Source organism: Mchenga conophoros, linkage group LG22, assembly GCF_057382185.1.
Source record: "Mchenga conophoros isolate Kocher_MC1m ecotype Shallow Benthic linkage group LG22, M_conophoros_male_GT1.1, whole genome shotgun sequence".
NCBI lineage: Eukaryota > Metazoa > Chordata > Actinopteri > Cichliformes > Cichlidae > Mchenga > Mchenga conophoros.
In genome coordinates this window covers 26,107,712-26,131,482 of record NC_140546.1, presented here as the reverse complement: position 1 = coordinate 26,131,482, position 23,771 = coordinate 26,107,712, and the positions used below count along the sequence as shown (strand labels likewise).

General features: G+C 39.6%; 3 protein-coding genes across 5 annotated transcripts; all 3 read right to left on the bottom strand.

Annotated features, from left to right (window-relative positions):
* Positions 1–4,662: 4,662 nt before the first annotated feature.
* smim12 (small integral membrane protein 12) lies at positions 4,663–7,788 on the bottom strand. Of its 2 annotated transcripts, none has more exons than XM_085262336.1 (2): positions 7,656–7,788; positions 4,663–6,144 (listed from the first exon to the last, which is right to left on the bottom strand). In XM_085262336.1, exon 2 carries the CDS (start codon positions 6,113–6,115, stop codon positions 5,840–5,842), a length of 276 nt encoding a protein of 91 aa, XP_085118462.1. In that variant the 5' UTR covers positions 6,116–6,144; positions 7,656–7,788; the 3' UTR covers positions 4,663–5,839. The 2 variants fall into 2 exon arrangements, with proteins under 2 accessions (XP_085118462.1, XP_085118463.1); XM_085262337.1 differs by lacking the exon at positions 7,656–7,788 and adding an exon at positions 7,474–7,624.
* A 1,874-nt stretch (positions 7,789–9,662) lies between these two features.
* Positions 9,663–17,429, bottom strand: pef1 (penta-EF-hand domain containing 1). Its single transcript, XM_085262335.1, has 5 exons — positions 17,273–17,429; positions 15,216–15,462; positions 11,976–12,131; positions 11,169–11,312; positions 9,663–11,061 (listed from the first exon to the last, which is right to left on the bottom strand). Exons 1-5 carry the CDS (start codon positions 17,291–17,293, stop codon positions 10,832–10,834), a joined length of 798 nt encoding a protein of 265 aa, XP_085118461.1. The 5' UTR covers positions 17,294–17,429; the 3' UTR covers positions 9,663–10,831.
* A 219-nt stretch (positions 17,430–17,648) lies between these two features.
* LOC146549564 (gap junction beta-5 protein-like) lies at positions 17,649–23,078 on the bottom strand. Of its 2 annotated transcripts, XM_085261676.1 has the most exons (4): positions 22,998–23,078; positions 21,853–21,983; positions 19,267–19,744; positions 17,649–18,520 (listed from the first exon to the last, which is right to left on the bottom strand). In XM_085261676.1, the coding sequence occupies exons 3-4, from the start codon at positions 19,654–19,656 to the stop codon at positions 18,113–18,115; spliced, it is 798 nt and encodes a 265-aa protein (XP_085117802.1). In that variant the 5' UTR covers positions 19,657–19,744; positions 21,853–21,983; positions 22,998–23,078; the 3' UTR covers positions 17,649–18,112. The 2 variants fall into 2 exon arrangements, with proteins under 2 accessions (XP_085117802.1, XP_085117803.1); XM_085261677.1 differs by lacking the exons at positions 21,853–21,983; positions 22,998–23,078 and having other exon boundaries at positions 19,267–21,843.
* Between the last annotated feature and the right edge of the window lie 693 nt (positions 23,079–23,771).

The window sequence follows — 23,771 nt, the reverse complement described above, 5'->3', positions numbered from 1 at the left end:
TAGCCATTTTTTTTTTCAGAGAAATTCAGTTCCCTAGACGACAATGAAAGTGATCCGAGCGCATGTTTCTCTAATGGGGCAATTGAACATTTATAAAACACTCTCACATTTATTATTAGTCTGATTACAGATTATTCATGTCTAGATTATTTCCAATGATCTAAGGAACCAGTCACTTTCCAGATAATCTGATAGAATTTGCATTTGTTTAAATATACTTGCTCTCTGAAACTAACATGAAGGGAGTCCATAAGATGGGAAGAGCTGTATTAGTGAGAGAGGCTTATACTTGTAGTTAGAAAGGCAGCTCCTGGGATCAGATGCCATTCTTACTGTGTTTCCTGACATTGTTGAATTCTCTGCTGATGCGTTTCCTCAGTCTGCTGGTGAAGCCACACACAGTGCTGGTGCTAATCACACAAAGAAAGACAGTCTTTTAGTTTGGTGAATGAGCATACAGTACGTGGATACTCGTGGGCAAAGAGCTATGCTGAAGCATTTGGAGTATAAAGGAGTTTGAAGGGTCTTTAAATATCCGCCGAGCTCTAGCAGGTATTATAAAAGGTCAGCCGTTGTGCCGCCCACCTCTCATGCCCAGCACCAACCTTTGGAAGGACTTTAAAGGATTCACCTGCAATGAGTGCCAGGCTAGACAAAAACAGCCTGATCCAGTGTCATACTTCCTGCCAGCTGTACTGCTGAAAGCCCTGCATGTTTATAAGGAAAGGACCCCGAACAAGGCAAAAAAGGCACTCAGATGCACAAACACGCTCTTAAGAAGGCCAGCATTACCTCACTTCACAAAACGCTTTCAGACAGCAGGCCTTAAAACAGCAGCTACAGACTAGGTGAGGTCACCAAAACTGTGCAATGTTTCTTTAACTGGATGTGTTTAGAAATAATGTTTCCTGCAGTATTTTAGTAGCAATACTGGGGTTCATCTAAATGTGGAAAAGGCAAAGCTTACATGTGCCAACCCCCTTTGTTTCTCTTGAAATCTATGCAAACAATACCGACACACGAATCGCTCAGCATCCATAACAATGCACACGGTTCATGCACCACGTCTTTAATTTGGGCATTTGTGCTACTCAACAATATGCAACAGAAACACTTTGAGCAGTTCCTAAATTTAAACTGTCGACAGGAAGTGGTCCTGTATCTGTTTCCCGTTCCAGTGTTGTTTCTCCCCGGGGACTTGTTGCTGAAGATTGTTCACCCTGACAATGGAGTCGCTGTGGGCATTGTTACATTGTTTTAAATGGACTCCCCTGTGTTTGCTGACCTTATGCCACTGCTGCCCCATAAAAGGGTGATGAGGAAAGTGGGCAAAGCGCCTGCTGTGTGTGTGGCTGGAGTCAATTAAGAGAGCCAATACCTCACAAACATCTTACAGAGAGCTGTGTATATGTGTACGCCGTGCTGTGCTACACATCAGTGTTTAAATCTGCACTGATCAATGTTTCATTTCCTCAAAAGACCAAGTGAACTTATGTGACATGGGTTGTTTGTAGTGATGAACATATATATATATATATATATATATATATATATATATATATATATATATATATATATATATATATATATATATATATATATATATATATATATATTGTTAAAACAATCTCCTTAGTATCAATCAAACCTGGGGCTATGTTTGTGGGTAGATGGCGGGTGTACAGTGTGGTGAACACCAAAACAGACAAGGGGCTGTCAAATAGTCATATTGATTAGTAACACTCCGGATGCTTCCTTTATTACCACTTTAAGCATACATACTTCCTTTATGAAAGGAAAGGGGGAAACTCCACCACATGATTTAGAGCGGTGCACCATCCATGATTAACCCTGAATCCATGATTTGATTGCTTTCATGAAAAGAATCAAAAAACCTGACAAAGTGACTCCGATGGTGTAAATGTTAATTATAAGTGTGTTTTCCATTCCCATTTCAATAATCAACAACGGTTTGTTTTGAAATTTACAACAGCATTACTTCTTATGAGCTATATTAACCGGTGTTAATGAGTTTAAAGTTCACTTGAATTAAGTTTGCTTTAGTAATGTCCATTACTGAATAACCAACCTTTAAGATCATTTTGAATTAATTTTGTGAATTAATTTTTACCTGGCGCCAGTCTCAGATAAGTGATGGATGCAGGGAATTTTCCTTTGAATATAAAAATATGAGTCACCTCCTCAACCCGGGGAGCTACACTGCCCTCAGCTGCAACATTATTAAGGAGTTCAGTGTAAGTGCGCTTGCTGTGTATCACGCTTCTCTTTCCTTAAACATTCTCCTTCACACTTTTCCTTGACCTCACGTTTTCCACTGAGGTTTTGTTTTCGTTTTTCTTTACCATACCCACAGTTTTAAAAAGTGAGCAGTTACTTATTTTCATTATTCTGAATGCAAACATTCAAAATGTGATTATCATGTCTGGGACAATAAACACTACTGATCATGACAGAAAAACTCCTTCTCTAATTGTGTCATATTAAAATCTGCACATTGTTCTGTTTAGCAAAGAGATTTCGCTCGCTGGGGGCAGAGCCTCCTTTAGGTTTGACAGCATTTCTAGTAGTTAATGGAAGAGAAACAGAAGGTAGTTCTGCTCCTGAAATTCAGATAAATAATCTCCAATGCAAATACATACAAGGTGGACACTGCGCAGCAAAAGCCTTGGCACTGACTACTGTCTGTCAGATGCGTGAGCAAAAATAATTGGAGCACATTAATGTTTGTTTGTGTTCCCTAATGTGATTTTCATAACAGGTTTTTAAGGTGATAATAAATCAGTGTGATAAGTTTGTCCTGCTGTGCTCAAAATGTCAAAAAAATACCATGAAGGGAAATGCGATTAATTTCCCTGAACACATTGCACTAAAATGAAAGCAGTGTGTTTAGGGGAGCCAAGATGCTCCACTGATTTCACAAATACGAGACCCTTGGTATGTTTGTGGTTAGCCACACTGCATTAGGTACACAGCTACCTGTGCTGCTGGATTTGTATTCTCTGCACAAATGTGTGTGTGTGTCTAGGTGGTGGTTGTTTAATAGGGGGATGCAGTGCCCTTCCAGCAGACAGACAGCTCTATTGTTCCTGCAGCAGAGGGAGCATGTCTCCAGCCTGTCCACTCAGGATGTTGGTTTGGACCTCCTTAAAAAAAAAAAAAAGCCCAGCCAGCATCACCCACACCCATTATCCCCATCTTCCAGCAAGAACAATGGAACACCTCCCCACAACCTCCTCCTTTCCCAGGAGCCTCAAGCACTTGGTTCCCACAGTACTATCGAGTTCTGAGGAGCCGGGCCATTGTTAGCAGGCCGACCTGTCCTCTGATTGTTCCCATGAGGATACACACACACACAATTCTCTGTTAACTCTGGTGCATTTAGTTGCAAGCCTCACCTCCACCTCTCTATCTTCATTAGCTTCAAATGGAAACTTCCACCAGCTTGAAGTAATTGCGACTCTAAACACGCACAACCGGTGTCACTGGAGTGGAGCGGGTCATTCCACTGATGGCAAACTTAAGAGGGGAGTACAGGGCTCAAAGATGGCTGCTGATACAGCAGTATTTACCACTCTGGTGCCAATGTAAATCTGGACTCCATAATCTTTCCCATTTAACTAGCTGGCAGGGCAACATAGCGGAACTTATCTTGGCGCACTGAAAAGGTTATCGTCCATTAGGAAAGCTCCTCTGTTTCATGGCTGAGGGACCCGAGTAAACAAGTCAACAAAGGGGAGGTCAAGCCCCTGGTCACATGTTTACAGTCATAATACATGTGAAATAAAAATGCTCTTTAAAGGCCATTTTTGCCTTATGTTTTTTTAGTGATGCATATCTCATGAGGAGTGTTTACACATAAATATCAGTAGCCATTACACAGATACATGTCAGAGATAACAGCATGCCACTAACCTGCCATCATGATCTAAACCCGCAAGTAAAACCTATGTGTACACCTCAGTTACTGCTGCATTATCAGCTGGCACACTATTAATGGCAGCTTTATCACAGACGACTGTTATAAGGCTTTAAGGACCCTATTAATCCCATCTGGTGGAGCACAAATATAGGTCCGGCTGTTTATGTGGTTTTTGAAAAATGATGTGCTCTTATTTTGAAATAAAGAGCTTGACTGGAGTGAAACAATGATTAGCTCACATAGGACTGGCTGAAAACATTTAAATGAGCTGGGTGTGTTGGGTAGCATCTCAACAGGGAACCAGGGAACAATTTGCGGGTTCTTTTGGATTATTGTGATTTTTGGTGTGCTGCACACAAATTTCACACTTAGAGAAAATAAAAAGACTCAAAAATAAACATTTGTGAGCAAAAAGAAAAATTAAGCTAGAAAATACATAAAACTTCAGATGGCAAAGAAAATACTGGCGTTCAATTAAATGTGACAAAGTGGTGATTTTTCCAGGGTGTACCCAACCTCTCGGCGTGTGACAGTCAGGATAGGCTCCATGTCCTTCACAACCTTTATTCAGGTAAGTGGAAGAAAACTGATGAATGGGAAGTTGACATTTTTACATGCAATTATCTCTAGAAATTTGCTAAAAGCTGTTTATATATTTACAGTATTAGAAACATTATACTTGTTAAAGTTTACGTTTTTAAACCAGAGAATAAAAAGTCTTGTTTCAAGTGGATCGCTCTTTCCTTTAATCGATTTAAGATGGCCAAATAGCACAAGGGCTAAATTCCAAAGGTGAATCAGTTAATGGTTTCCCAGCATAATAATTTCCCCCTTGAAGCTGAACGAGTGGAGTCATTACTTCCTTCCTTTGACTTTTAAGTTACTTTCCGCCACTGGCAGAAGCATTGTTTCACAAAAAGAGGTTCGACACAGTTGCTCAGAACTGAACGTGAAACAGCGCTGACACAGACAGAGTTCAAGTGTTTTCTTTCTTCTTCTTTTTTAAAGTAAGAATTAACTAACTTCATGAAAGCTCCTTTTTGATAATTCCCAAATAGAAGCTGTAAAAATTTACTGAAACATCACTCAAGGAAACACCTGGAGCACACAAACTTCTTTATCACATTTTTTCAGCAGGACTATTATTATTACTGTTTTGTTTTGTTTTTTTAAAGTGTGCAAATCCAGACTTTCTAAAGTGAAAGTATTGAGCACATGGTTCCAGACAATACAACTAAGCAGCTTAAACATCCTGGGAGACCGCCCACAATGCTGGCTTATGTTCTGTCACATATCATCAAAGGTTCCAGCAAAGTCCTGTCGTTCTTCTCTTCTTTTATGACAGCCGGACTTCCTGTCTCTATAAACAGAAATGATCAAAAGGAGTAAAAACCCCCAAAAACCCAGACAGGTCTGTAACATGAAAACTGGTCGTGGAATGACAAATGACATTTGAGTGACTTAATAACAAAGTCGCAATTATATACATTTACCATACTGGCACAACCAGATGTATGTAATCCATCCAAGTCTGTTTTCAAATCACATAAAACTTTGTCAGATTAAAGACTGAACACTCAAAGGTTCTACAATAAGGTGTTCTAATGACAGTGGATGGCTTAAGTTATTGATAAAAAGCATGCACATGCACCATCAAGTAGATGATTGGAGAATTTGGTACAGCCTTTGATTATGTAGAAGAAATAATTATATTCAAGCTACTAAAAGTTTCCCAGTGTTCACCCAGGCAAGTTTTTGCTGTGGATTTCCATGAGAGTGGAGCTGAGCTGAATAAGGAAGAATGTATGATTCAATGATCACCCTCTCTTCTGCTCTCAGTGCACAGTCCTCCAGCTGAAAAAAAAAGGTCAAACGCAAGTCTATCACAGAAACAGGGGATTAGCTCTTTTCAGGTCGGTTCCTGTTCAGAGCCGCTTTAGGTGTGAACTCCAGTTTCTCTTTGAGGCTCAGCACCTTTGTGCTGTCCATGCCCACTTGCTCCTGCAGCTTTCTTTCTTCCCTCAGTTCCTGGATGCCTTTCTCTTCCTCTCTGGATTTGGGGGTGCCCCTGATGAACCATTCCAGGTGATAGCCCACTGCTCCGACCACAAAAGCCACAGGGAAGGTGACATACGGAGCATAGGTCCGCAACGCTGTCCACACTACAGGCCACATGACTGCATGCAGCTCTGGGATCCCAGGTGCTTCAAGAAAGGAGGAGAAAAAAAGGTATGTTATTGGTTGTCTGTCGCTTAATTTGCTCACGTCCAACTCTGCATTTTCCTGCTGTGTACTAGAACAAGTTTGCATAATTCTGAGCTCAAAGTAACTTTTATTCACTATATGTGTTATTAGTGTAGCTCTTCACTTCATTCAGTGTCAGAAACAAACAAATACCTAGATTGATTTGAGCAGCAGTGGATGGAGCGTCTGTGCTCATAGCACAGAAACATAATAGGTCACTTTTAGTAACTTGCCGTGAACATTTATAGCTTATTAGGTCTGATTTTACTACTTCAAAATTGCTGCCCTTTTTGTTTAAGCTACTGACCCCTTGTGGCTTTAATTCAATTCTGATTAGTGGAGAAATCTTGTAACTTATAGGATTCATCTAACTCAGGGGTGCCCAATCCCGGTCCTCGAGAGCTACCGTCCTGCAGCTTTTAGATGCATCCTTGTTCCCACACACCCGAATCAAATGAATGGCTTGTTATCAGGCCTTTGCCAAACATGATGGCATGCTGGAGAGGTAATCAAACCATTTGATTCAGCTGTGTTGGAGTAGGGATGCATCTAAAAGCTGCAGGATAGTAGCTCTCGAGGACTGGGATTGGGCAGCCCTGATCTAACTAATTACCAACAAACCCAGATCAGCATAAAAACCCTGTTTTTTTGCTTAGATAAATCAATGACTCACTCGCAGACTGCTATGTGCTATTTAAAAACACAGCATAGAGCTTACTGAAGAGAAATTATTTTGGATAAGATTAAAATGACTTAATGTGTCTACCCATTTCTGAAATACTTTCTTAATGTGCGAAATAACTGAGGCCAAAGTGCACATGAGGACGTCGTCAAACACCAGACAGTATAATGAGTACGTCTGTGTCCTTCCAATGCCCTCTTTCACTTAAGCCCGACCAGCAACACAAGTAGCAGTAACAGCCTTCGACTTCTAGCATCAATTCATGCTAGCTACTGATCTTTCGTGCCTGATTAACCTTTAATACAAGTTGAAATATCCCGGTAATTTTTACTCGTTTGGGTGTTTCATGAGAGCCGAACTCAAGAGGTATTCTCAACAATTCACCAGTTTACATTCAAACATATTGCGTTTCCCAGCTTTGCATGACTCTTTAAAGTTATATGATAAAATTCGCTACGGAGTACGCCAGTATAAATTATAAGTCCAGTCATTACACGCTATATGATATGAATGACTGAACTTGATTCGACCAAATCTAGCACAACGTAGAAGTCTAAAACGATAACAATGAAAAGAATTAACGCTAACGTAGTGTTACCAAACCTACCGTGCGAAAGTCATGTAAGAAAACTGAGAGCTGCTACCGGCTAGTGTGCTTTCTGTTTACTTCAAAAAGACAGCTCGAGGAATGATAATTCAGAGCACAACATACATTCACCGAGCTTTTGTGCCTGCCTACAAACACTCAAATATTTAGGGGGGAAAGCCCCAAATGTCGTAAGTACTCACCTTTACCGCTAGCACGTTGGTACTGTAGTGACGCAATTTCCGTGTCAAAGTCTGTATCCTTCCTGGTTTATCGTCATTGGCTGGCGAACTTCGCGTAGACGTAACAATATCTCACGGTGTTTTAGCGCCTCTTAGCGGTAAAAATAATACGCTACACTACTTTGACATTTGTACCGAGTAGAGAAAGTGCATTGTGAATGATCAGTACCATTTACTGCTGACATCCCATAAATTACATAATAATATAAGAAATAAATAAAAATAGAAAAAAACAAGCAAATAATGAAAAACCACCATTAATTCATAATCTAATCAACATACCTAGCCTAAAATACACGAGACATTTGTCCAGTTCTTAGCACTAGTTAAAAAAACAAAAAACAAAAAGCAGCCACCTCTTTCTGTGTTTAAAAATTCGGTGGTATTTTTCCCCACAAATACTCTCAAGAAATCCTCACAAAAGGCTGACAGATCTGTCACCAGCATTGTGCTACACACTGACAAGGCGTGAGCTACCCCCTCTTGTATGACAAAACCATCAAGTGACAAGATAGTTTTCTTTTAGTTTAAAAGCACTTTCAAAAGCTTAGTGCGTTGCATAAAATCGCAATTTAAAGTTTAGGGTTTTTTTGGCTGCCTGTGAGGAATGCAGAGAAAATAATACATTTTAGTCACAGAGTAGGAAACCATACAGTTCAGACTTGGCTACACGAGGCAAAAATATTCCTCTATGCTACTGTTGTTTCTGGGTAGTAAAAGGGTATATGATTGATGATACTGATATTTCAGCTCCTGGGCCAGCTTTACCAATGCTGGGCACAAAGCTGATCCATAGCAGTTGGAATGCAGCCTGTCATAAAGGAATGACCATCTCTGACTCCATGGCTGTTTGTGCAGAGGCAAAGAGAGGGGATTATAAAGCTAAATCAAAATTTGTTATCATTACTTGCAATGCTGCTTAGAACTGTGTGGGTGATTACGCTTCATGCTTCAAAATTATTCTCTTAAGCAGTTCCTCCCTCTGTGCTGTCCATCTTGTAGTTGCCAGAATTGGAATTTGATCAGTCCTGTCAAATAAAGTGAAATGTGCTCATCGCCTGAAGGAAAACAACATCACTAGTGCCAGTTCTGCTTTAATAGCAAACTTGGCAGTGACAGGATTATTTCATCAGTTCCTGTTTATTAGCAAATGAGATTTAGAGTTGCACTAGCCAAAATTTCAATGTAAAAATACAACCACCTTATCAATCCAAATCACAAAGGGAGACTGACAGAGTGGCTGACTGAAGCCCTGTAGACCTGCTCTCCCCAAGTTAATTACAGATGTCAGGCATGGTCAGCAGTGGGAAATTTTTCTCATTACCTGAAAATTGACAGACAAGACTTTGGTTAAATCACTGCTGAATCAGGGAAGCCTGAAAAAGCGTGTGGCACAGCTCCTCAAGCACGGTGCATTTTTGGCCACGGCTCCAAATCTGCCGAACTCAGTGTTTTGAAAACAGTCCAGATGCTAAACATATGTCAACAAATGCAGGGGGTGGTGGCAGGGATGTGACACATATGACACAAAGTGCCCTAAGGGATCAGTGACAGCTACATTTAGCCCTGGATTAACATGCAGGGAGACTGCTAAGCAGGAGATGGGTGTAGAATATGACCAAAAAAGATGCACAAGAGAATTTGATAGATTGCCTCTGATTTGGGATGAAGCTGGGGGACTCGTGGCACAGGCTGTCAGAGGAACAGATGGTGAGTAAAACGAAGTGCCAAATGTGGAAAGGAAAGACAGAGACTTCTCTGAGTCGGGTTTGAATTTCAGCTAATCAGAAGTGCTTTTAAAGAAAATCCAACCTCGAAACATTCAGGGCTCACTAACAGAAATATTACAAACTCAACCTGTACTTGATTGACTGCATTTCACTGTAATATTAATGAATTCACTCTGTGCTTAATTATTCTATTAATACGCATGCAATATGCATTCAAAACTGGTGGCGAACTCATTCATACATATGAAAATTTATTTGCTTTTGGCATTACAAACCATCATGACATGTTTAATGAGCTAAGAATATATACCTCAGTGGAGTGTATTATTCATATATCAAAGATAAATGTACTGAAGTAAAAAAACAAGAAGAAACCAAAGGATACAGTGAGGCACAATTCTATCCATCTTATCTTACTGCGAGCTGTTAAAAATAGTGACAGATTTGAACTATTTTACTTTCAGTAGAAGTTCTTATACAGATTTCCTAACAGACTTTATATTGAAGTAATATGCAATATCATGTACATTTACTGAAAGTAAGTACCTTCTGGAAATACCCTTGATGTGCATAAATTTAAAAGGCATTTGAACAGTTTTATGGCACAAGAACACATTAATGCTGCTTGTGTGCAAATTCACAGGGAAAAGTACAAGTAAATACTTTTCACATGTCACCAAGGCAACCAAGGTAAACTGTTTTGGCATCCTGCTGACTTCCCAGTAAAATTTAAAGGGGCGATATTATCCTCATTGCAGTACTACTTTTTAATTCTTGGATTCTGTTTTAAAGTGTGATTCATGCACAGTCACTCCAAAGTAACCCAATCTTTATTTATTTTATAATGAAACTTGCTTCATACGTTGGCTGAAACAAGCTGCTTCACCTCCCTTCACTCCTACCTTCCTTCTGATTGGCAAAGTGTGTGACCATTCTGTGTGCATGAGATGACCATATTAGTTAGGGGTGTTCACTTTGATTGACATCACACAGGTAAATGTTAAAGAAATGATTGAAATGAAGTTATTAGAGCATTTTGAAGCCAGAGGCTTTGGCTCAGAGTCTCCTTGCATATATGTTACCCTATTTTTTTAATTTTTTTTTTTAAGCTTTGGCCATTTTTAATATGAACATCCAATATTTCAACATTTTAACAGTATAAATATGATGAAGCGCCATCCTATAAGCTAACCTGTGAAACCTTTAGCTCCATTTAAAAGAGCCAGTGGACTTTATTCAGGTATATGTTGCTGAGCTTTGTCTATTTACAGCAATAAGCCACGCAACAACATGGACTGGCATGATGTATACATAGCAGCATGTGGGGGCACTTATGGCGAAAAAGGGAGCGACTGTGACCTGAACATGGAGTGAGGCTGTGCAGAGGGGCAGTCGGTGGAACGGGGCTCACATGAGCCTGGTGACAGCACTGGACAGAAAGTCCTCATAGCTGAGGCGGATGTTGCCCGTCATGCTCGTGTCTCTCTCCCGAAACACTTGAGTCATGCTCTGAAGTTGCGTGCACACGTGGATGAAGCGGTCCAGCTGTATGCCGGGTCGGGCACCTCGCACGGTGAAGCGCTGGACCAGCGTCTCTGAAAACTGGGGGCTGAGGTTGTAACCCATCTGAGCGAGGGCTGAGAAGAGAAAGTGACATATGTGCATATTTGCATTTATATGATTGGATGAAATGATTTAAGTCAGACTTTTCTCAACATGTTGTCAAATGTGCAAACACTGATACCTTGTTGTAGTTCCATGCCACTGATACATCCTGAGCGATCTCTGTCATACTGCTGAAACATCGCTCTCCACCGCTGCATAAAGTCCCACAGTGCTGAGAAGCCAAACAGGTCCATTCGACCAGACCGCGTCTTGTCAAACATGTCTAACAGAAAACACAAACACACGGGCTCAGCCAAGCAAGACAAAGAGGCTTTTTTTTTTGTAAAGCAGAACCACTAAGCTCATCCTTCATCATCATGGATCTTCTCCTTGTGCTACTTCAAAGCAGTCACACACTTCTCATTATGGTAATAGAAAACATTAGTCACCGCCTGTAAGCACAACTGGAATGTAGGGATAGTTGTGCAACAACAATGGGAACAGCGACAAACATGACTCAGTCATTATTTAGGCTGACTCCTGGCGGCATAAATTTCTCCCTGTTTTAGAAACTCAAGACATTTCTGTTTACAAGCTTGATAGATTTAGGGAGGTACTTCCATCCATCCATTTATTTTCTACCACTTATCTGGGTCTGGGTCCCAGAGGGCAACAATCTAAGTATAGTGAGTGGGGAGTAGAGTACTCCTATATAAATCCAGCCTACTTCCTTTTTCCCACTACTTCTCTATGCATTTGTTTGTCTAAATAAACTTTTGCCTCCTTCTGCTGTAGCCATTCAGGTCACTGAGAGTATTTTACATTGTTAAATAGTGTGTCATTCTGCCTTCAGCAACACTATAAGAGCATTCACAACCAATTCATCAACACAGCACTACCTCACGGCCTGTTGAGCATTTTATTTAGCTGCTGCTGGATGACTTACTGATCATCATGAGGCAAGTCTCGTCATTAAAGGAAGACCAGTTAGAGTTGACAAGTGCCTGCTTGAGCTCCTTTAGGTTGATGAAGCCACTGCGATCAGTGTCAACACTCTGGAACCACTGGTACGCCTCTGGGTTAACACCAGGAGGGATGTTACCTACACAAAGACAAAAAAATAAGTGCGGTAATGAGACAGAGAAGGAAAGAAATGCGTTCTGACTGACTTTAAAGATTCCCATGGCTTCAAATTTGTTTTCCAAGCTGTTTCCACTGCCGTTCATCTCTTTTTCACCAATCCGTCTCAACCACCTAGTATGATTTATTCTCTTTATTATTTCCCCTCCTCATATTTTCTACCAGTTATTATTTCACTAAACCTCTCAGGATTTTCAGGAGTAGTGAACAAGTGTGGGGGGAAAAAAAGGAAAAGAAGAAGAAATATTCTTGGAAATGAAGCGACTACCGCACTCCAATGCCAAATAATCATTTATTTATCAGGAGATGAAGAAACGCTCTTCGGCTGTCTGACAGTTGAAACTGTGCTGAGTCTGTCAAGAAGAAAATTGATCATAAAAAATAATACATCTATGCTTGGCTCAGTCTTTTGGTGTTTAGAAGCACCAATTTAGAAAAGAGCAGTGTATAAAATGACTAGTTAGAAAAAATCGACTTCATATGCAAGTGACACACCAAACAACTCCTACAGCTAATTACATTCTATATGCACTTTGAGTTTTGAAATGTTATTTGCTGTGTGGGTAAGAGAGCATACCAACTATAACACCTCTTAGTGATGACTGTTATGCCTGATATTATTTATACTTATTAAACATGTAGTGTGCAACATTTGTTTCTCTAGCTTTTTATCGCTAATGTCTGAATGCTAGTAGTGTGACATTTTTAAAATATGAGGCCTTTTGTGACTCTCTGTTTGCTCTAATAGCCTGTGGACTGATTTCTATGTGAACTATTCAGTAAATTCTCTGTACACATCTTCAACTATGTGACACACATGCTCACTCCTGAGTGCCTTAAATAAATATCCATCTTCCACTGCCAGTATCAAAAGCGAGCAACAAAAGCTTTTGGTAGCTTAGAAGGGGAGCCCACTGGAGTCCGCCCGGCCAAACAGAAATTTGGTTTGCTGGTCACCTGGTTTTTGGGATCAAGTCTGTACTGAAACCTGAACGGTTATCTGGTTAATATTAACTAACAGTAGTGTCCTTATTAACACTCAGGTAGTGGACGTACTTTCTGAAGTAGAAAAACTAATGTATTGAGCTGTCAGCTGTTAAATTGTATGAAACTGTAATTCATGTATTTTCACCAAAGAACAAGAGATTCACCAAATTGAATTTTCTTGGCTGATTCCAGTTGTTGTTGTTTTAAAGTGTAACCTGCCAATACCAATATTTGGCAATTTGATTTGGATTTTTTTGTTTTTTTTCACAGAAGTTTAATTAAAAGCATATGCAATCAATAAAACAACTTTTTCTTTCAACCTTTGCAAAATATTATTTTCATAATAAAATAAATAACTACACTGCAGTAAGTTACAAGATCTTCTCTGACTTAAACAGTTGAAAATGAAGTGCTCTGGTACTGGAAAGAGGTGCAAATAATTAACTAAAAATGAGGTACTGTACACCCACCTTTACCTAATACATTTTCTTTACTTAAACCCCCCCCCCAAAAAAAACAGTAACAACAACAAAAAAACTGGTGCTACAGATTTATTTAACAAAATAAAGTTCAGTTACTTGGATCATTTTCCAGTATGTTTATAAATTAACTAGATAACAGGACATCAATCCTTTTCTCTTTTTCACTCATCTCCATAATTTTCTTCATAACTGATTCGATCTTTTGCTCATACCGAGGCTGCTAGCTTGTGGTTGGCTCTAAGGTTTGGATAGCTTTAGCTTTTTTAAAGCGTCCATGTTCAGCTAGGTGAGGGTGATTTACATGGCTGATTAATAGGAAGGAACAGGAACAGAATAGGAAGGACAGAACCTTTCAGTCTGTGCCACTACGCCTGTGGAGCAGTTTACTACCACAACTGATTTTAGTTGACCTTGTTCATTCTTTTAAAAAGCAGCAAACAAAAACATTTCAGTTTAAACAGGCTTTGTGTTGAGAATTTATATTTATTTTAAAATAAATAAAAATTTAAAAATATTTTATATAAATGTAGTCATTACCAATAATAGGGGCCGATAGATGAGTAGGTATAAATTAGCTATGCAACATATATCTGGCATTGATAACCAGAGTCAACTATAATGAGTCAATTAAACTGATACTGAGTATGTACCCTGGTATTTCAGCTGTTGTACATCTGTGAATGCAGCATACGTATGATACTGCAACACAGTCTCGTACACAGCTCATGTAAGTCTCATTGCCATTTTGCCTGATGTTCTGCTTCCACAAGCTGCATGCAAATGTGAGCAACAGAACAGGAATTGCATTTCATCTGACAGTTAGACGGGGCCCCTTTAAATACATATTTGTTTTACAATATGGAAAAAACAAAGAAGGGATCCAAATAACCTTCCTGCAGTTAGTAAGGCAGTTTGTATTCTTCTAAAGGCTACATGTCCAACCTTAGTTATACAGGTTCAGGTTTCATAAATAGCGGCTGTGAAAATGAAGGTGCAGATAGGGTCAAAGGTTGACAAAAAGCCGTCTCGAGAAGAGGCCATTATCTGGAAAAAGGAGGTGTTAGAAAAATATGGTGTGAGTTGAAGGAAGCAGTAGAGGGGGGACTGATTGTCAGAAAAATGAATGGGGAGAGAGGGACAGGTGACACTTGAGGGCAGACCCTTGATGGATTTTGTCCCTGTGGGGACTGATCGTAACATAGGCTATCAGGTTCTGACTTAGGCTTAGCCACTACTGGAAACAGTGTAATCACACACACGCACACACACACACACAAACACACTCTTTGCCCATCTGTCTCTTACTCTGTTTAGCCCTCACTCAGTATTACCGGAGTCATCACTCCAGCCGTGTAATCCTGCTGAGGGGCACAAACTGAACCCTGTCTCTACAAGACTGTCTGGGAACGCAAGTCATTTTCTATCCATCATCCCAGCGGAGAGTGAGGGGGGAAGCAATGTGGAAGCAGAATCAGAGTCTATCTGCAGTCTCCTTGTGTTCAGTGTATGCCTGCTTAAATCCTACAGGCAGAGCTACCACAGATGCTTACAAAGATATGCTCTCGTCTCATAATTACCTGCAGGACCATAGTTTGCATTAGGTCCCCCATATGGTTGTCCACCATAACCCCCATAAGGCCCACCAGGGGCACCACCTGGCCCTGGCCCATATTGCCCTCCATGACCTGGAACTCCATAACCACCATAGGGGCCTCCTGGTTGACCTCCAGGACCTCCGTAAGGAGCTGATGGTGGAGGCCCATAGGAACCTCTGCCTGCACCGTATGGCGCACCCTGTGGCGGGTTGACTCCAACTGGATAGCCCTGCAGAGGGACAAAAAAGCAAGGGTCACTAAACCCTATAATAAACAGGCTTACTGCTTCTGCAGTAAAAGAGTCTGAGGACAACAGAGACACAAGATACTTCAGGTATGGCTATTCGACTATCTTCTCAAATTCTGTACTTAAGTTTAGTTTTAAGGTCATGTATTTTCCGTTGCCTTGGATCCTGCTACTTTGTACTCCAATTGTTTAACATTTCAGGGGAAAATATGTAATCATTAGCCACAATACTAAAATCAGCTGCTCAATATTGTATAGCCCCCCTCTGTGCCTGCAAAACAGCTCTGACATAGTGAGGCATGGAAACAGGATCTCTAGTGGATTCTTGGAGTCCTGTAGATTGTCCGCTGCGGCCTCCACAGATTGTGATCGTTCCTGGGAGCATCCAGTGGATGATCAACTAGACTGATTTGGGGTACTCTTTCTTGTACCTCTCATTCAGCAGTTTTTGCAGTGTACATTGCACCTCTAGGGTTGAATGCAACTAACTGGTAATACCTTAACCTCCTAAGACCCGAACTCTTCCACGACATGCATTTTTAATTTCTCTTTGATATTTGGGCATATTGGGGCCCAATGAATGTAAAAACAAAGAATTACCAGATTTTTTTTCAACCTTATTTTTGTTTTTAAGAAAAATAAGAGCCACATATGAGGATTTTGATAGAACAGTAGCAGTATAATGCCCTCGTAAGTGGATATCAAGCCCATGTAGAGCAAAATTGAGTATTTTAGTCTAAATAACCCAAAATGTGATGTCCACGTATGTGGACGCCAGGTCCTAGGAGGTTAAGGCATAAGCAGGATTGTGTTGTCTGTAGCAATGTTTAAGTGGGTTTAGTATAAAGGTTTGATCTGGACTCAGAACTCATAGAGCCTACAACCCTAGAGTTCCCATGGCCATGCCACAGACAGCAGTTTATTTGGCACCAATGAGAGCTGCACAATATGAGGAAAATATTTTTTGTTTAATTAAGTTAAATGTTGCATACTTATTTGAAAGTTACAATCAGCTTGTAAATTAAGATTTTGCCAGCAAAACATGTAATTGGTTTATAATTATGAGACTGCTCATGTGAAGTTACCTATAGGACACAGAGGTGGGTAATTTTTTGTGATAGGTTAAAACAAAACAACAAAAAATACAGCTGTATTTTGGTAGTGTATTAGTGGTTTTAAATACTTTTCAGGCAAAGATCATTAAACATGTGAAACAAAGTCTTATTCTAGCCTTTCGATGATGTAATCAATTAATACAAGAAAAAAAGATTCACGAATTAACTAAAAACTAGACGTACAGAAGCTTAACGATGCCATAATTCAAGCAAAATAAACTAGATTGGATCCCACTGTGCTGATCAATGATTCGTTTGTTGACATAAAACGGCTCAACTTCTTTTATATGGTAGGTAATTAAGGTTAAAACTTACTTACACCATAATTATGTGTTTGAGCAAAAACGATGAGTTACCTCTACTTTCAGATGAAACCCACCATGACTGTTATCAATTCAAACGAGGAAAACTAGAGTAGTTACGTTTTGCTGAACCACAAGACCAAATTTAAAAGATAAACACTGAGTAACCCGCTATTTCCTACCGAAATGTTGCTAAAGAATAGCAACAGTTTACCGTGTAACACTTAGCTAACCACAGCAGACAAATGAATAACCGAAACTAGTTGCGGTGCTGTTAGTTACGTCACATTGGTCAATAAAAGAGAAACTCAATAAACAACATTAGTATGTTATTATGAAGACAAAAACAAAATATAAAATACGGGAATTCAATACCTGTCCGTAGTGGAAACTCATATTTGACAGCCTTTACTTCCTACAACGAAGCATCCGTAAGGGCAGACACGGCGACGTCCAGTTTCCGCTTACCATTGGTGCATTGTCCTATCTATCAAAACCGCACCCGTGTCCTCTGCTTCTGATTGGACGGTAGTGTGGAAACTCGGATGACGCCAGAACAAGTAAGGCGGGGTCATATGTAAAGCTTTGTGTGAAGCCGATTGTGAAGTAATTTGTGAGTGACTCAGCGTGTAATCCTAAAGTGAATATAAGGTTCACTTACAGCATGTAGTCTTCCCAACTGACCTGGTAACCGCTTGATAATTGTGAAATGCATGAAAACAGACACATACACAAACATTTAACAGTGAAAAAACTTTATATATTGCAACAACCCCACCCCCTCATCATTTAAAACAAACTATAATAGCTGTAGTCTTACTTCATTATGGTTGACAATGGTTCTTGTGCAAGAATAAAAGAGATTTCCTTCAAATCTCTTCATCTCCACTTACTGTGTTCAAGAACATGCTGTGCTTGGCCAGTCACAATTTACTATTGGCTAATGATGCACAGGCTACATAAAAGCATGAATACAGAGACACACTCATACAGACACAGAATACATGCACAAAAAATAGCTTCCTCTTTGACCCACAATTTTGCTGTCGATGCATGCTGAATTTCGTTTAACATGGTAATATTTACAAATCACGGCGTACTTCTTTTGTTTTCCATGAGCAACAGTTTTGCAAGCAGTAGGAGGGATTCATTTGCTTCCAGTGGCACCTGGAGTTATTCAATTAGCTTTTCAGAGTAGCCTGAGCAACATGGTTCTTATTGCGTGGTTGGTGTCTCCTCTATCTTGATGTTATTCAGGTTCTGGTTAGACACTGTTGGATCCACTCTCAAAGATGATCTAGACTTGTGCCTTGAATGAGGTGTTGACGATGACTTCAACTCACGAGTCTCTTCATCTATTTTGTCAATGATTCGTTTCTTGACTTTCTTGCAGATGAAGTAAAACATCTCAAAGATACACATCAAGATGCAGACAGCAGAGGACACCACCATGAAGAGAGTGAAGATTTTCTTCTCTGTGGGGCGGGATACGTAACAGTCCACTATGTTCGGGCAAGGATCCATTGAACACTTTAACAAACGGGGTAAGTCGAACCCTTCGTGGATGTAATACAGGATGTAGAGGAAAGCACCGTCAAAACTTGCCTTTAAAATCAGGCTAACCTATGAGAAAACAAATGAGTGTTAAAGTAAAGTAAAGTCCAAGTGATTTCTCAGTTGATAATGGCTGTGTTTGGCAGGATAAATTTTAAAGGTTCAGTAATTACTGTAACTTATCTCAGCCACTTGTTCAAGCTCTTATTATGATGTTTAGCCAGTTACAAAAAAAAAAAAGATAAGTGACCCTATGTAAAATTTGTAACCTAAGTGAGGACTCTTCATCCTGATTATCTAGAAAAGGAAGATTCGTGATATTACCAAATACCAAAATAACCAAAATCAGTTAAAACAAACTGAACATTTGGTATTATATGGCTGTTTAAAGGAAGAAAGAATCGAATGACTGCAAATAGAGATGGGCTCTCTCCAAATATCGATAATTAAGGCTAGTCTCAGTATCAGATTGATACTAGGATGATATGATCTGTACTTTTTTTCTGTCCTCTAATTTCAGTATATGTATATATGTAGAAATGTTTGGAAGCATTTTTGTGCTGACTGTTACATCTATTTTTCTATAGTCTAGTTTAGGTAGGTAATATTAGTATCTTGGTATCTGCATCTGCAATACTTGATATTGGATAGATACCAAAATACCACCACTCTTGCAAAGTCATCACACATACAACTTCACATCAGTTTGGAGGTGTGGTGAAGCTTGTTGCTCATGCAGTACAATTGCTAATCTCCTTCCATGTGTGGCATACACAACATAACTGGAATTAAACATTAGCACCCTTCATTCTTACCAGGTATGTCCACCACAGCCCTCCACGTTTCTTCCCAGGGCGGGCATACATGTGTTTACCCTCATGGGTGGTGGTGTACTTTAAGTCCTTCATCTGTCGATATTTGACATGGGCAACAACCATCAGTGACGGGCATGTGACGAAAATGAGCTGCAGGGCCCACAGACTGATGTGGGAGATGGGGAAGAAGTGGTCATAGCACACGTTGGTGCAGCCTGGCTGTCTAGTGTTGCATTCAAAGTCTTTCCTTTCATCAGCCCACACCCGCTGAGCCGCCACCACAAACACCATCACCCGGAAGATGAAGACCACTGAGAGCCAGACCCGACCGAACACTGTGGAGTAATTGCTGACCCCACTGATAAGGGCCTGCAGCCAGTTCCAGTTCATGACAGATGCCCTAGAAGGGGAAGTGAAATCTGAGGAGTATGATTGATCTCCTCAAGAGATCAGGTGGAATGAAGTTCTTGATCCAAACCTGACCAGTCAAACAAGAAAATATATTAGAAGAATCTTTGTGGTTAAAACATTGAAACAGTGTCAGTCAGGGATTTGTAACACACACACAAACACACACACTTGCTAGGAGTCATTTAAAGGCTACTTCAAATACTCAAATTTTTTCAAGCTCCAAATAGCCAGAATATATCATTCTATGATATTCAATTACATTCTGTTTTATTTATTTACTGCCAAATCACAACAATAACTGAACAGCAAGGTCAATTCTCTACAATAAGACAGAGAAAACCCCCAACAATCGTATGACCTGTTTGAGAGACTGGTTTGGCGATAGTGGGAAGGAAAAACTTGCTTTTGACAGGCAGAAACCTCCAGCAGAACCAGGCTTAGAAAGGGCAGCCATCTGCCATGACTGGTTGGGCGTGATAGGAGGAAGACATGATAAACACCAGCTGTGGAAGCCAGAGATTAATAATACCTAATGATTAAATGTAAAGAGGTGTATAAACATATGGAGAGTGAAAAAGGTGAGTGAAGAAAAAAACAGTAAGTGCATCATGGCAATTCCTCCAGCAGTGTCTGTCTCCTGAGTTTTGGTCCCGGTTCCATAGAAGAGGGGCCTGAAAGCTAAAGGCTCTAATTCCCATTCTACTTTCAAATACTCTGGGAACCACAAGTAACCCTTCAGTCTGAGAGCAAAGTGATCTATTGAGGTGATGTGGTACTATGGGATCTTTAAGATAAGATGTAGCCTGATTATTCAAGACCTTGTGTGTTAAGAGAAGGATTTTAAATTTATTTTTGAATTTATTAATGAGCAAATGAACAAAAGCCAATATGGGAGAAATATGCTAGTCTTTTCAGTCCCTGTCAGTATTCTTGTTGCATTTTGAATCAACTGAAGACTTTTCATGGAGTTTTTCAAACATCATAAACATAATAATGAATTACAGTAGTCCAGCCTAGAAGTAATAAATGCATGAACTTTCAGTTTCACTCTGAGACATTGGATGTTTCTAAATTTAGAGATATTGCTCAAAAGCAAGAAACCAGTCCTACATAATTAATTAACATGCGCACTGAAGATCTTATCAAAAACGTCTCCAAGATTTCTCACAGTGTTACTGGAAATCAAGGTAATGCCATCCAGGGTAAGTATCCAGTTGGATATGTATTTCAAAGGTTTTTAGGGCTGATACAATAGACATATTAAGGTTAGTAGTCTCTGAGTTCAAGCTGATTTAAATCCTCAGGTCAATTTTGCGATGCTTTCAGTGGGTGCGCCACTGTGTATGAATGCGTTTGTCTGAGTAATTCAACAACAGTAACTATGAAGCCACTGCAATTTTTCTCTGGTATTGTTTCCCAAAAGTAACGCATACAATCACAAACAAGAAAACTGTTCTGAACAACTGATAAGCCAAAAAATGAAGTTTGAGGAATCAAGCTGTTGTGACCACAAATACGATTTTGTTATTCCTTGTTATTCTTTTGCTTTTGCTTTTGGTTTATAATCCAACTGCCATCAGTGAGTGAGTCACCATCAAAGCTCCTCTTTGCGGAAAGAACCAAACCCACACCTGCAATATTATGAGTGAGCTGTTTGAAAGGACATCTTTGTTATCCCATAATTTTGGTTAAAATATTAACATGTGCATTTAACTGTCCAAACTTTAAAATTGTATGTATTCTGAGAAACATACACAGTTTAGGATTTTTGAAAGTTTTGAAACATTTTAATACAAGACATAAAGAAGTTCTGCTGTGCTACAAACAGGTTTCAAAAACAAGAAACAAAAGCTTCTCTTTCACATTTACATCTCATTCTGGTAAATGCACACAGCCTGACAGGGAACATGTTGGATAATAGCTTCACTGTCCACTTTTCTATTTCAGTTCTGTCACATCTAATCCCGACTATTTGAATTCAGAAACACTTTCTCTCATCTCAGCATCACTATAGAGATATTGAGCTGTCAAATCAGTTGCTATTTTCTCTATTATCCAGCATTCCTGACTATTAAATTACACAGCATAAAAAGACTTGACTCAATGAATGCCTTCAGAATCACAACATGGGCTACTGAAGGCAAGACACATTCAATTACTGCAAAAGTTGCCTACCTTTTACCTCGCCTTCTGATGGACAATACAACCAGCAACATTAATCTCACAGTGTGCCTCAGCCGGGGCCTCGAGACGCAGATGTTCGGCCGCCATCAGGATGATTCTTAAAGGAAATCTTCTGGCATCATCTTAAAAAAAGAGCTACAGATGCTTAAAGGATTTTTAAACACACAGCGTTGTCACTTCATCGCGACAATGCAGACAGCTTTCTCAATTTGCCCCTGTCGTAACTAAATGTCTTAAAGAGACTAGGGTAAATTAACATCCATAAACATAACAAAAATTACACTATGGCTGCAGTTTGACGCATGAACCAATATAATTCAGACTCTATTCTGGCACTGCCACAGAAGTTTGAATACAACTTGCTCTACAGGTTGAGCAAGTTGCCACCTTACCACTCTAACTCTGCTGCACTCACTCTGTGGACTCCTTCAGAAAGCAGTTAAAAACATTTATTTAATCCATTTTTCTGTTAATATTCTTTTTTAATTTCTCTTTTTCAATTGATTTTATTATAACGTGGTGTTCTACTGATATTAATTGTGTTTTAATTGTCATACAGCCCTTTTATGTCTCTGATAAAGGAGCTATATAAATAAACATACTTATATTACGTTTCAGTACATCAATAATACATTGTCTGTATGAGTCAAAGCTCCTAGCTAACAAGGTGAGGTGGAGGTTACATTGTGTGGCTTTTGTCTTTTCTTTTCCACTTTTCATTCCACCATAGCTCTTTCTTAGTTTTCGTGAAATTCACAAATCTTGCCTTTAAAAAAACCCACTTTCAGCATGACTTTCTTCCATTTTTCAAGATAGCATGAATCATTTGGAGGAATAAAGCACAAGTAATCCTAGTGTAGTTTTTTTTGCACTGCTTCCAGTTATCTCTCTTTACAAATCGTATTCTTTTGCACGCATCAGGGCTGAGCTCTTCCCTTTGCACATGATACAACAGGAACAGACTGAGTGACATCCGTGGCCTTTTTTTAATGCCAGCCCCCTTACAGTTATCTTTTGTCCTCTTCCTTTCCTGTATTAGTCTGAACTTAAAACAGAACTCAGCAATTCGTCTAAATCACACCTTTTTCCTTGATTAATTAATTTGTGCAAATATAGACAAGTATAAAGCACCTTACCCTGGGTGCAGGGAGCATCATTACATGAGTGCTGAGTGAATGTGATGTATCAGCTGCTCTTGACTCGATGCTCACTGATTCTGTCCCACCTGATCTTTTAAGGGGGCTGGCTTTAAGGTGTGGCCTTGCTGGTAAACATGAAGAGCAAGAGAAAGATAGGTGGAGCATCGCTCACATGAATGATGTAGATAGTATGCGTGTTAGGCATGGAAAAAAAAAACTCTGCTCCAGGGAAATAACAGAGAGACAATTTCAGAGAAATGGAAGCGAAACCAGATAGCAGCACAAAGTCAGATAGGGCTGCCACAGACGATTATTCTGATATTCGCCTAGTCACCGATTATTTTCAGATCATGCCCCATTGAATGTATATAAAGATTGTCTTTATATTTCTGATCTTTTAGAACCTCATATTCCCTCTTGCAGCCTGGGGTCGTCTAATCAGAGGCTGTAGGTATTCCCCCAAACGCGTTTTAAAACCAGAGGTAATAGCTCTTTTAGAGCGTTGGCCCCCAGGTTGTGGAATTCTTTCCCTCCATCTTTGAATTGCCTGGATTCTATTTATTCTTTTAAATGAGTCTTTTTAAATAAGTCTTATTTGTTTAGACTAGCTTTTAACTAGATTTGTGCTGTATGTTTGATTGTGCTGTTTTATGTTTATCTGTTTTATATTATTGTGAAGCACTTTGTGGTTTTTATCCTGTGAAAAGTGCTATATAAATCAATAAAGTAAAGTAAAGTAAAGTAAAGGACGTAAAACGGACAGCTTATTGC

Bases quoted from the DNA above. Each gene is read 5' to 3' on its own strand.
- pef1 (XM_085262335.1), bottom strand. From the start codon at position 17,293: ATGAGTTTCCACTACGGACAG. The intron at 12,132-15,215 runs GTAATTATGAGA...GTCTTTGTGTAG, and splicing joins TGCAAACTATGGTCCTGCAG to GTAACATCCCTCCTGGTGTT. The intron at 11,313-11,975 runs GTAAGTCATCCA...GTTTTCTGTTAG, and splicing joins GACTTGCCTCATGATGATCA to ACATGTTTGACAAGACGCGG.
- smim12 (XM_085262336.1), bottom strand. From the start codon at position 6,115: ATGTGGCCTGTAGTGTGGACAGCGTTGCGGACCTATGCTCCGTATGTC.
- LOC146549564 (XM_085261676.1), bottom strand. From the start codon at position 19,656: ATGAACTGGAACTGGCTGCAGGCCCTTATCAGTGGGGTCAGCAATTAC. The intron at 18,521-19,266 runs GTAAGAATGAAG...GTTTTCTCATAG, and splicing joins GGCTGTGGTGGACATACCTG to GTTAGCCTGATTTTAAAGGC.